Source organism: Triticum dicoccoides, chromosome 2A (assembly GCF_002162155.2).
Source record: "Triticum dicoccoides isolate Atlit2015 ecotype Zavitan chromosome 2A, WEW_v2.0, whole genome shotgun sequence".
NCBI classification, from domain to species: Eukaryota; Viridiplantae; Streptophyta; class Magnoliopsida; order Poales; family Poaceae; genus Triticum; species Triticum dicoccoides.
The window spans coordinates 184,482,195-184,494,572 of NC_041382.1; the positions used below are offsets into that span (position 1 = coordinate 184,482,195).

At 41.4% G+C, this 12,378-nt stretch overlaps 1 protein-coding gene across 1 annotated transcript; it reads left to right on the forward strand.

Annotated features, from left to right (window-relative positions):
• Positions 1-3,093: 3,093 nt before the first annotated feature.
• On the forward strand, positions 3,094-11,846 carry LOC119354108 (protein DETOXIFICATION 12-like). The gene is made up of 7 exons (XM_037620809.1): positions 3,094-3,710; positions 5,570-6,114; positions 9,027-9,113; positions 9,195-9,251; positions 9,338-9,576; positions 10,561-10,766; positions 11,432-11,846. Exons 1-7 carry the CDS (start codon positions 3,357-3,359, stop codon positions 11,480-11,482), a joined length of 1,539 nt encoding a protein of 512 aa, XP_037476706.1. The 5' UTR covers positions 3,094-3,356; the 3' UTR covers positions 11,483-11,846.
• The last annotated feature ends 532 nt before the right edge of the window (positions 11,847-12,378 follow it).

Here is a 12,378-nt window from a genome sequence, read left to right on the forward strand (position 1 = left end):
ACTGGATGCCAACTAGGACGAAATTGCAAACCTTGTGGTGCACAAGCCTCCCACTTTTCAGTCGTATAATTTGTTTGAGAATCAAACATTATAAAGTTTGATCAAATTTATAGAGAAAAACACACACATCTAGAATACCAAATACATATTATCATATACATAAAAGATGTATTTCTATATTATATATATTTCGTATCATAGATATAAATAGTTTTATCTATAAACTTGATCAAAGTTTGTAAAGTTTGATTTTTTAGAAAATCTATATGCACTACATTATAACGGAGGGAGTAATATAATTTGTACATGGGCGTTTTGCTAGTAAAAAGAAAAAGAAAATGACCAAAATTCTTTTAAAATGAAAAAAATGCATCTGCATACAAAGGCCATCATAACAAAACCAGCACACACCACCATGTTGCCACTCCCACCCTAGTAGTGTGGAAAAGGCCATCTTTGCTGCCGGCGACAAGCACGAATTAGCTGGAAAGATTACCCAAAAGAAGCTACAAACCTTGAAAAACACGCACACACCTACGCAGAAACATCCAATGGTCAGCAGATCCAATTGTAAGGCGATCCACTTTTTACAGTCAGAACTATGGACGGTTTGATTCCTGAAGTGGCTGGTATAGGTCTATGTCAAGCTGTCAACGCTACATGATGCCGTCAAAGGTGGTGGAACGATGGTCTCTACATCTGTTAAATTGATGGATACTTTTGTGCTAGTGGAGTGGTGTTTCAGTTCATACGGTAGCGCGTGCACGCCTCGACGACTACTAGTAGCTTCCCGTTCCACTAAACACGTTTCTTAATTAAACGCATTAAATACGGGTTCTGACCGGATCGAAGCAGCTAGTAGTACGACTAGTCCTGCCGCGGGTGGTACCATCCGCATCCAGGGTTCTCGCTCGCCTCCACGCGAGCCATTTCCTTTCCCTTTTCAAAAAAAAACGACGAGTGCATTAAACGATGTACGCAGTCGTCTTTATCAAATTATTATTTAATAAAATATGACAAACAAACACATGAATTATTTCAAAGTCCCAATAATAATCTATGTCACTGCACCTACTAGCTTAACGATGTGCCCTCACAAACATCATCTAATCCAATGGCTTCATCAAACCGTCCACGATGAACCGAGATCATCAACTGGTATAATAGACCCTCATCATGCGCCGCATGCGCATACTCTAGAATCTGCCGCAGACATCTTCCGTCATCCTAATTTCAGAAGAGATCCATTGACCTTGCCAGAACGAACTGCCGTCAATACCCTCATGACATCAGACATCACCATCATCCTCGCGCGTCCATCAACACACGTCCATCGCCAAGACCGCCACGCAGCCAAGACCCACCATCGTCAACACGGTAGATGGCAGACCGTACCACCTCCAATATGGTGCCTTCAGCTAACCAACGCCAACCAACGATAGCCACCAGCTATCTCCCAAGATGGTGCCTTCAAAAAGAGAACAACGATTGGAGACGTCTTTGGTGCTCAAAACTCTTAAAATAGGTTTTCGCCCCCGCTTTATAAATAAAACAACATTATCAAATTACACGGCAAAACAATACAATGTGGTGAGGCAACCCTCTAATACAACAGATCCCTAAATAATTGACCAACATAACCACACACGACTACGTTGCCGAAAAACTAATCACAGGACGACCATAATACAACGCCACGACACAACCAGGGACACCTAGCCTCCACGACAACGCCTTTTTTTTTTGAAAGAAAAGGTAGATCATGTTCTACCTTATACATTCAAAACAGGCCGTAGACTGGGTGACCAAAGTCTTTTTACATGAAGGCGTTGTGAGCGCCGCACAGAGCGTGCAGCAGGCCAACGCCAAGCCCGGGAAATAAAACAAGGAAAGGGAAGGAAGGAAGGAAAGAAGTAAAGCCAGGATGCAGGGAAAACTTTTGAGCTATTCTCGCACAATTACATCAGCCCAAGAAGATAGACGTCCCTGACATTTCCCTCGGGTGCTCGTAGTGTCCATAGCTTGATCAGGTCGGCCACCTCAGTAAGAATCCTTCTAGTTGTCCAACACTTGTTGTGAAAAACTTGCTCATTCTGAGCATGCCAAAGCGCAACAGCAGCAGCTGCAAAGAAGACATGCCAGAGCGCGCCATGTGCCTCCTTTGCTATGTCAGAGGCCAAGAAATCTGCTGCAGACTCACATGAGACTGCCAAATCCAGGAGGCCGGCCTTGGCCCAAACAGTTTGTGCAAGTTTGCATCTAAGCATTATATGATGCATAGTTTCGGCTGCTGGGCATAAATCACATCCCTTGTGCTTTACAAGCCTTGTCCAGTGCTTCCTTAGCATGTTATCCCGGGTGTTGTGCCTGTCCTTGAGGGCCAGCCATAGAAAGACGCGGTGTCGTTTGTGTATGATTCGGTCCCAAATGTAACGGGCCAACGGGCAGTCCCTGCCCCTGAACGTAAGCATCTTGTAAAAAATGTCGTAGAAATCTTGCTATCAAACGCTAGCGGCCTCCTGATGTCTGCTCTAGCAGTTGTTGGTGAGATGCAACTTAGTAACCGAGTTAGTCTCTCGAGCTCCCGCAGCGCTGTGTAAGATAGATTAGGGTGAAGTTGCATCATCCAGTGTCCAGAGACGTACTGTGAGGCGACTGTGCAAGACTTGCAGCTGGCAAAGGTGAAAAGGGTTGAAAAGGAGTGGGATAGCCGGCCATTCTCTGTCCAAAGATCATACCAGAATGATATAGTGGTGCCATCTCCAAGCTCACACCTTGTAGACTGTATGACAAACTGAATAGAAGAATGCAAGCACCGCCGTTGCCGAACCTAAAAGGACAAAGGTTTTCACCAGGAGACTCGCCACGGAAAAGAGAAACACGACGACGTCTTCAAAAAGATAATGACACATGTAGATATCGTCACCGTCGGCGCAAAACCGCGGCGCTTTCGTTCGGTAGCTCACCCGTGTCACCATGAGGCACCCAAACCAGTCACGACGAGAACCAGCCACCAGATTCGGATCTGGGCAATACCACCGCGAAGGACAAAAATGCACTTGAACCACCCACCGCTACACCCGGCCCTCATCGTCCAAACAACCCAGAAGCCTAGCCACCATACGGACCGCCTTCCAGGGTCGCCGCCCCGTTATTCATGTCCCGAGTCGCCACCAATCAGGGTTTTGACTTGAAAGACAAATGGCGTAATGGAGCATCCGCCTCCCAATCCTACCTGCCCTGACCCTGACCCACGGCGGCTTCTCAATTCATTTCAAAAGAACGAGAACACATGGGAATTAGTAGAAGCCAACCATGTCTTGCGCTCTTTATAAGAGGAGATATTCTTGTAGGAGATGAGTCCTCGAACCCCGGTCCTCTTCCCATTCCATTTCCACACCACCTCCCTTCGCGTGGTCCGGGGGCGGGCATCCATGGACTCTTCCTCCGAGGCGCCGCTGCTGCTCAGCAGGGGGAGCGAGCACAAGGAGGTGCCCGATGAGGCGGGAGGCAAGCGGCCGTGGTGGAGGGAAGCGGCGGAGGAGTCCGGCCGGCTGGCCGCGCTGGCTGCGCCGATGATCGCGGTGGCGCTGCTGCAGCTGTTGATGCAGCTCATCTCCACCGTCATGGTGGGGCACCTCGGCGAGGTCGCGCTCGCTGGTGCCGCCATCGCTAACTCCCTCACCAACGTCTCCGGCTTCAGCGTCCTCGTGAGCTCGCTCCCACCAACCCCCCTTTCCGTTTGCCATTCCTTCCACATTTTTTGTTTACATTTTTTGCATCATGAGATTGTGCGTGCTAGTCGTGAGTCGCCACGGGCGAATGGGAGATGACTTTTCTTATCTTGGTATACACTCAGTGCCCACGAGATGCTTGTACGAATGCTTACGCCGGGGTGGTTGATGACCGCAAGTCAAACATGCGTACCAGTGACATGAAAAGGCCCGTGAATTTGTATGCTAATTTTGAAAATCCACCTTTTGTTTGCTTCTGCTTTGGGCTTCAATTTCGGACTTGCGTCGTTGGTTGCAATATGTGGCGCAACCATCAGTGCTCTGTTTTGTCTCTTCAATATGACGATTATATCACTACTACTAACTTACTAAGGCTCATGTACCAGTCTTACGAATAAGGAGGCTTCAGGTTCACCTTTCAAATTCAAGTGATACTCTTTCTAAACACGATTTATTTGTTTGTGTTGCTTATCATAGGGTAAAGCCACACTGGAGTTTAGATTACTTCCATGTGTCCTATTCGCTTTGGTTGGACTTCAGTTTTCAGCAAGAATATCTGGTAAAACTACCGTCATAAGAGGATAATAAGCTTATAAGCGCACAAACTTGTATCAGAATTTTGATGGCGTAGATCAATGTGGGTTACCGATATCACTATAAAGTCAAAGGCTGTTAAGTGCAAGTTGGGATATTCAGGGCGCCTCTTTTGAGGTTGATCTGAGTCATCTTGATTCAATCGGGTGAGAGAGATTTGCCAGTTCCATTGTCATATTTTTAGTCTGGTTATAAGTTGGTACTTTCCCTTAATTGAAAACCCAGTCTCCAACATATGTACTGTAGATCACGACAGCTTAAGTGTAACTTCATCAGAAGATGGCCAAACAGAAGCAAGTAGAATACAAACAGATAGCTGCACAAGAGTATATCCCAAGAGTTCCCTAACTAGTTTTAAACACAGCCAGTTACATCATCTCATAGGAGGCCTCAAACAGTATAGGTTAGTTGTAGTATTGCCCTAGTTTAGTTGCTCACAGGATACGAGAGACAAATGGTAGTTTGTGAAAAATTATAAATTCATACTATATTGATACTTTCAGCTCACTTGGTCCAATGCTTTATCTTATGCGTAGTGATTTCATTAATGTAACTAGAGGTTTTATGTACCATGACAGTATATATATTGGCCTCAAACATATATTCATACATGTCACTGAAGGTCTAGCTGATGCAAAGATGGATTAGAGACATTAAGCCCCCATCTCTATGTTATGTACACTCAAGCAGTGCAAATATTCGAGCTGATCCAGGATGTGAATGCCACCCCCCTGGAACACCTGATTCTTGGTCATGGAAATGGGACATCTCCAGCGTGACCGTTTTTGCGGGGGAAACGGCGCAGTGAGAGCTGCAGGCCATGACACGATGTGGTTCCACCAATTTCCTGTTACGAGGCGGTTCCGCAACTAGGATTGTTGCAATACAATGATCAGATCTAACTAGTAAACATGATGTTCACACTATATGCAGTGGTACTTGGACCCAAATCTCTATCCTGTTGACTATCCCAGTCTTCCTGCACTTATAAATATAGATCTTAATTAAGTTAGAATAATCTTGGCGTAGGTGTTAGTTTAAACCATGTAAACCCTGATATCTTGTATTAAAACTTTCATATTCTTGTAATCAGCAATTGTTGCCCGCCTTGCACAAGCATCATTGTTATTCCTACCATTCTTTCAGCATATCTCTTCAGTTCATCCTAGTTCCTCTTCCGTTTATTCCTGAACAGTATGTGTATGATTCGTCAATTCATTACTGATGCAGTTTCCTTTTAGATAGGACTGGCATGCGCATTGGAAACTATTTGTGGGCAGGCCTATGGAGCAGAACAGTATCATAAGTTATCCTTATATACCTACAGGTCCATCATTGTACTTCTTATTGTGAGTGTGCCCATCGCCATTGTATGGGTTTTCATTCCGGAAGTACTTCCTCTCATAGGTCAGCAACCAGAAATTGCAAATGAGGCTGGGAAATATGCATTGTGGCTTATCCCTGGTTTATTTGCCTTCAGTGTTGCTCAATGCTTTTCAAAGTTTCTGCAGTGTCAGAGCCTCATTTTTCCTATGGTTCTTAGCTCCATGATCACACTCGCTGTATTTATTCCTCTGTGTTGGTTCCTGGTTTATAAAGTTGGTATGGGTAATGCTGGAGCTGCTTTATCCGTCAGCATCTGCGATTGGGTTGAAGTGATTGTTCTTGGTCTTTACATCAAGTTCTCACCTTCTTGTGAGAAAACACGTGCTCCACTCACGTGGGAAGCTTTTAAAGGAATTGGCAGTTTCATGCGTTTGGCTGTACCATCGGCTCTTATGATTTGGTAAGTAAATGTCATCTGAACATGTTTCCATATTGATGTCGCTTTAGACTCTAGCATGAACGTTAATATGATGCCTTGTTAGTTTGATGAGTGTTTCCCATACTTTGTCCACCCAAATATTATCCAATACAGCAATACTCATGTATGCTAACGTACTCTTCATTCTGTTTTACTTGTCCCTGTGGACATTGAAATGGTCTCCAGTACACACCTTTTGGCATTGTTAGCCAAATTATTAAGATTATAATTATAATGAAGTGATAATTGATAATACTAGTGTTATCTCTATGTGATAAATCTGGGTATTTTATTTGTATTATTGGGTAAAGTTGGATGTCTTTCTACTTATGTTTTTTCGCACCTACTATTTTTGTTTTTTAATGTCATAACACTCTCCCGTACTAGGTTTATTGGTTAGAAAAAGCTACTCCCTCTGTCTCAGAATATAAGATGTTTTTGCAAGCTAAAACAGTTTGCAGGCACGTCTTATATTATGGGACGGAGGAAGTATCTTCAAAAATTCATGATGTATCGGCCTTTTAAAAACCGATTTCAAAATTCACTAAGTTACTGCTCTCAAATGGAATGTCAAAATTGAAGTCTGTTTTCACCATTGGGAAATAGCTTCCTGCTAGCGGGATAGCTCCCCATATATTAGTTGCCGCTCGATGTAGTGCACCGGGCAATGTATCTGAACAAGTAGCTGGTTGTTTGAGCATAATTTGCATTTGTAGCATAGCTAGGCTGCAATACTTTCGGAGGAGTATACTGAATTTCTCTTATTTGTTCTAAGCAAGAAAAAACTACAAAATGACAGTAGAAAAAACTTAAATAAAAATGTAGTATAGAGAATGAAGAAATAAAGAAAGGAAGAAATGAACTACTAGTATGTAAAGGGATGTTCACTAGATTTTTATCCGATGAATGTGCACTGCGGAGGTAACCCCACTACAAAACTGTAAGACGGTATGTACGAAAAGGAGAAGTAAGAAAACTAGAAGAATGTGTATTACAAATAGAGGAACCATAATATGCAATACTATATCTCCAAATTATGTATTTTTTGAAGAAAAATGTCGATTTTGTGTTTTAAGAGCTCTTATATACCTGCATGTTACAATTTGATGAAAGCTGCGACCATTTTTTAGATAGTATTGTGAAATATTGCATAACAACAAATGATTCATTGTCGTTCGAATTTTCTCAACAGTGAGTATTTGTTTTCATGAAACATTTGCACTCGCACAGTATTATGAAAGGGTTCTCAATTTGTGACCTCATGACTATTCGTAACGCGGGTTTCCACATTAAAAATCTAATGATTATTATGAAACGCTAGGCTTTAACCCATACACGTGACCCTAATTGTCTGTACCTTCTGTTCAATGAGATTTAGCTGCCATTCTCTGGATGAGCCTGTGGGCTAAACTTTTTTGGTTTATATAGACTAAGTCGCCTAGTCCTAATTCAAGTCAGAAAGGATCGTAGCCAACTTTTGCAGTCTACTTGTCTGACTACAAGCATTGAAGCACATATTCTATGACAATGGGCTTTTTATTCGTTGTTGTTGGGCCACCATGCTCTGGATGAGCCTGTTGACTGTACTTCTTCTATTTATAAATATTTAATTTAACTAGTTCTAATAAAACTGGAAAAGGAATATGAGTAATTAGTATTTGCTGCCCACTTATCTGACTACACAAACATATCCTGTGAAAATGGGCATCTTTCTGCAAATATGATAACGCTGTTCAAAAGCACATGAGGAAGTTTTTAAGTTGTTGTAGTTAAAGTGTGTGTGTTGTACTTCCATGCAAATTTCAACTTCGCTTCCAATGTCCTTTGCAACATACAAAAATGACAAACGACTGCGAATCAGTAAAACTAAGTTTTGGTATTGTTTGCAGTGATTTTTGTCTTTGCTGTATTTCGCAGAGTTGTATTTGAAGTTCAAACCTTGCAAGATAGAATATTCACTCTTCCCTAGTGACACTATCTGTTATTTTGAGAATTTTATACAGTGTGTCTTGTGCTTTTCAAATGGTATTTTCAAAATTTCAAAAATATGTGCACTTTCATGGGGCATGACCCCGTCCAAGTAGGATTTGTAATCCAGTGAGGAATTATCTTTAGACACTAGTGAACAAATTGGCCAACATGATTCGATAACAACTATTACAAAAAAAAAAAACATATATACAGTTGTTTTGTACATCTGTCTCTCATGCAAAAGATGAATTTATAGTATTTAAAATGTAAAAACTTGAGCCTATCCCAACTGTTTGGGACTGAAAGGCTTTATTGTTGTAAAATGTAAAAACTTGACAAGTTTTAACAAAAATAATCTCCATCCCTTGTCATGAGAAGTTTAGAACTAGGCCGAGTACTTGTAATGAAAATTAATAGTACTAATGTACTATAAAGAATGATGTTTCTCTCTTGTTTAAATTCATATTAAGTTTAACAAAAAATCTACTGTGTGCGAAGTTATATATTTTATATATTATAAAATATATATCATTAGAAACTTCAAATCATCTACTTTGTAATGATATAATTTTTAGACTATACAACTCATCTTATGTTGGTCAAATTATAGATCTAGGGATACGCGCAAGCCTTATAAACTGGAAAGGAGGTAGTATATTTAGAAACAGAGGTAGTACTTGCCAGATGAAGGAAAGAGTTATCTTGGCCACTTGGTATTAACATAGTACAGATTATTCACTCGCAATACCACTGGAAATATGCTTCCTTCCCTCTTACAGCGAAGTAGATAAGCTCTATACATATATTACGTCTAGTTAAGAAATTCCTGAACCTCAATTTTCTTGCATAATCTTACCTCAGTTAAGCTTCCAGTTTGGTATCCTCTCCCCTCCAGATATTAATCTCACTTTCCTTGACCACAGCCTTGAATGGTGGTCTTACGAGCTGCTTGTTCTGCTTTCTGGGATCTTACCAAATCCAGCACTTGAAACTTCTGTGCTTTCTATATGGTATGCATCAGTAGAACTTTAAATAAGATATTCTTGCATCATGTGCTATGACGTTTACCAAATTGATGTCCTTTTGAACAGCATATCTACAGTGGTGCTGTTGTACAATCTTCCTTACGGTATTGGAACAGCTGCAAGGTCGGCTAGCACATTTATTTCTATCGTCAGTTATACTTGTTTCTATCGAATTTAACAAGCTAACATATGTCATATCCATGTCCCAGTGTGCGTGTCTCAAATGAACTAGGTGCTGGCAACCCAGAAGGTGCTCGCTTGGTGGTAGGTGTTGCTTTGTCGATTGTAGTTTGTTCAGCAGTCCTGGTGAGCACAACTCTTCTAGCCCTGCGCCACTTCATTGGAATTGCATTCAGCAACGAGGAGGAGGTTGTAGATTATGTCACCAGAATGGTACCCGTACTTTCCATTTCAGTCATTACAGACAGCTTCCAAGGAGTCCTTTCAGGTATCCATGTCTTTCGCATTACATACTGTCAGTAGCATCATAAATTAAACTAGATGTCGATAAGTAGTGCTAAACTACCAGAATGTATGCCGTATCAACGTATGATGATGACTGAATCAACCTATAAGTGCCTAGGGTTCGGGAGCCTGCACGTAGATATACGGTAGGTACTCGGAGGGATAATCAATGGTGATGTAGTAAGTCCAGGATCTTAATTTATCTAGAAGATTTTACCTAGTCAGCGCCACCAGATCATATCATGTCGGAGATACAAGAGTTGCCAATCAAGATGATGCCCCCTATATAAAGACCAAGAAGCCAACGCCAAAGATTTAAGCCGATTCAGAATTGCAAAGTCCTAGACAGAAGCATCTTCACCAAGCTTAAGATCTAGCTCATAGATCGAATCTAGCTCTTGTATGTTGCTCTCCATATCAATACACCATAAATATAAGCTTGACATTGGGCTATTACCCATCTCGTGGCCGAACATGGATAACTATTGTCTCTATAGCCTTCGACATGATCCCCTCGCACTCCAAGCCTCATCTCTATTATCTTTACACCCCATATGTCGAAGATCAGTGGTGAATAAATTGTCGGCACTAGATGAAGGGCTCTATGGAAATTGTGTACTTGTTATGTACTCATATTCATTGCAAGGGCAGTGCCGTTGTTGGTCATCATTAATGCAATAAGGTTAATGGAAATTAAATTCTTGGGTGTGTTCGAAAGTTCATCATGGGTAGATATATATAAATAACAGAATGTGATTTGAGGATGTATGACTTAACAGAATATGGAATATGTAGTCTATAATCTCATATGAGGCAATATATGTAAAGAGATCCATCATTTAAGTTGTGCGGAGTCAAAACAGTATGATTTTTGCTATTATGCAGAATCTTGAACTGTATTGATTTTGTGATGTGATGCCCTGTTTATAGTTATGTGATGTCCTGTTTAATGCTTTTATTGTGACAGGTGTTTCTCGGGGCTGTGGATGGCAGCATTTAGGCGCGTATGTCAACCTGGGTGCATTCTATCTTGTTGGGATCCCCGTTGCACTCTTTTTTGGTTTTACAATGCAACTAAGAGGAATGGGATTTTGGATTGGCATGATAGCTGGTGGAGCCACACAGGTCACTCTCCTATCTGTGATAACTGCCACTACAAAATGGGACAAGATGGTAAGTTCTTTCTCCATTTTAAAGTCTGTTTCTTATCCATAACACTTCGTTGATGTCGCCAATGCTTCTCCTTTCCGTGAATCTTTCATTGCTATAACTGAGGTTTCCTCTATCTAAACCCTAAACAACAGGACCCTGGGATAAAAAATAAATAAAATAAATATGTGGCATGCTGTTGGAAATCAAACGTGATTCCAAGTTCATTGATACGTCAACGTGCTTGATTTTCTCCGGGACACTTTTTTTTACTCTTGTCACTGCCCAATCATCCATCAATGGACCTCTGCCCCTCTGCCGGTGTTGTCCCAAGATGGAGAAGGGGGAAGGTGATTGAAACAAAATTCAGTCTAAACTCTGAAGCGACCTATACCTGGTTTAAATTCACAGTTTTGCTAGGCCGCAGGTGCATGTTATTTTGTTTTCACGGGCCATCGCCCCGCTTTGATGGATGCGTGATTAATGAACTAAGACTAATTTATCAACAATTGGACGGTTAAGAAAAAAATGGAGGTTGTATATCGCTGTGACTGATGTTATGCGAAAGAAACCAGTAATACTTCATAAGAATTGGATCAGATTGGCCTAGATGCTTGTTTCCTATATTGCTTTGAAGTCATACCTGTGAACTATGATGTATATATAAGTTATATTGTGTCTATTTGCAGGCTGACAAGGCTAAGGAGAGAGTATTTGAAGACAGGCTTCCAACACAATAAGACTTGAAGAGGTGCCATGTCAAAATTTTGAAGAGCTAAATAATCAGAGAGTTCTAATTACCTTTAATTACTTTGAGAAAAGCATCATCGATGTTCTTGTCACGCGCAAAGAAAATTTTCACACAATTGGCTCAGTTTGGCATGGTGTGGTTTCATGGTGGACTGGTGGTGTTTTACTGTTTTTTCTTTCTTGATAGGTTGTTTTGCGTGGTGCCTATCTTCCCTTGTATTGGATTTTTTTTGCGGGCAAGCTTTGTATTAGTCAATCACTGCCGGGCTTACATTCTTTATCACAAAGATCAACTGTCTTTGCAGGACGCGGTCTAACAACAGTTATACCCTCAATACAAGCATAATTTGTTAATGAGTGTCTAACCGTGTTCTGACTATGGTTTACTTGAGTAATACAAGTCTGACGAGAAGACATTAGTGTCTTGATCTCAAGCAGTAAAGAAGCGTAGATAGACCTCTCATTGTCACTATTCTGGATCAAATTCACTACCTCGGGGGCATCTACTTTGATGATCACCGTCATTTCACACCGTTGCAAAGCAAGAGAGACAGCTTCCATGCATGCACCTAACTTAGCTTCCGAAGTCGAGCAAAGTTGGCGACACGAAGAAAATATGATGGCCACTAAATCATATCTAAGAACCATGCTTGCACCTGCTTGATTATTCAGCTTTGCCCATCCCCTGGGAGGAAGATTCCACTTCCGTGGCGTTACAACTTCCACCGGTGGTTTGAGAGCATGCGTAGAGCGGGCCATAGAACCATATGATACCATTGTTTCTTTTTCACGAATACACAAAGTTTACATATAATTTCATTGATAGAAGGAAATAGAATAAGTACAAGGGAGAGTACAACATAATACATGAGCACAAGATGACGTG

What these genes read in the sequence shown, in the direction of transcription:
- LOC119354108 (XM_037620809.1), top strand. Translation starts at nt 3,357, where the DNA reads ATGAGTCCTCGAACCCCGGTCCTCTTCCCATTCCATTTCCACACCACC. An exon ending in CCATCGGCTCTTATGATTTG is followed by an intron (nt 6,115 to 9,026) that starts GTAAGTAAATGT and finishes CCTTGACCACAG; the next exon opens with CCTTGAATGGTGGTCTTACG. An exon ending in CTTCCAAGGAGTCCTTTCAG is followed by an intron (nt 9,577 to 10,560) that starts GTATCCATGTCT and finishes TTATTGTGACAG; the next exon opens with GTGTTTCTCGGGGCTGTGGA.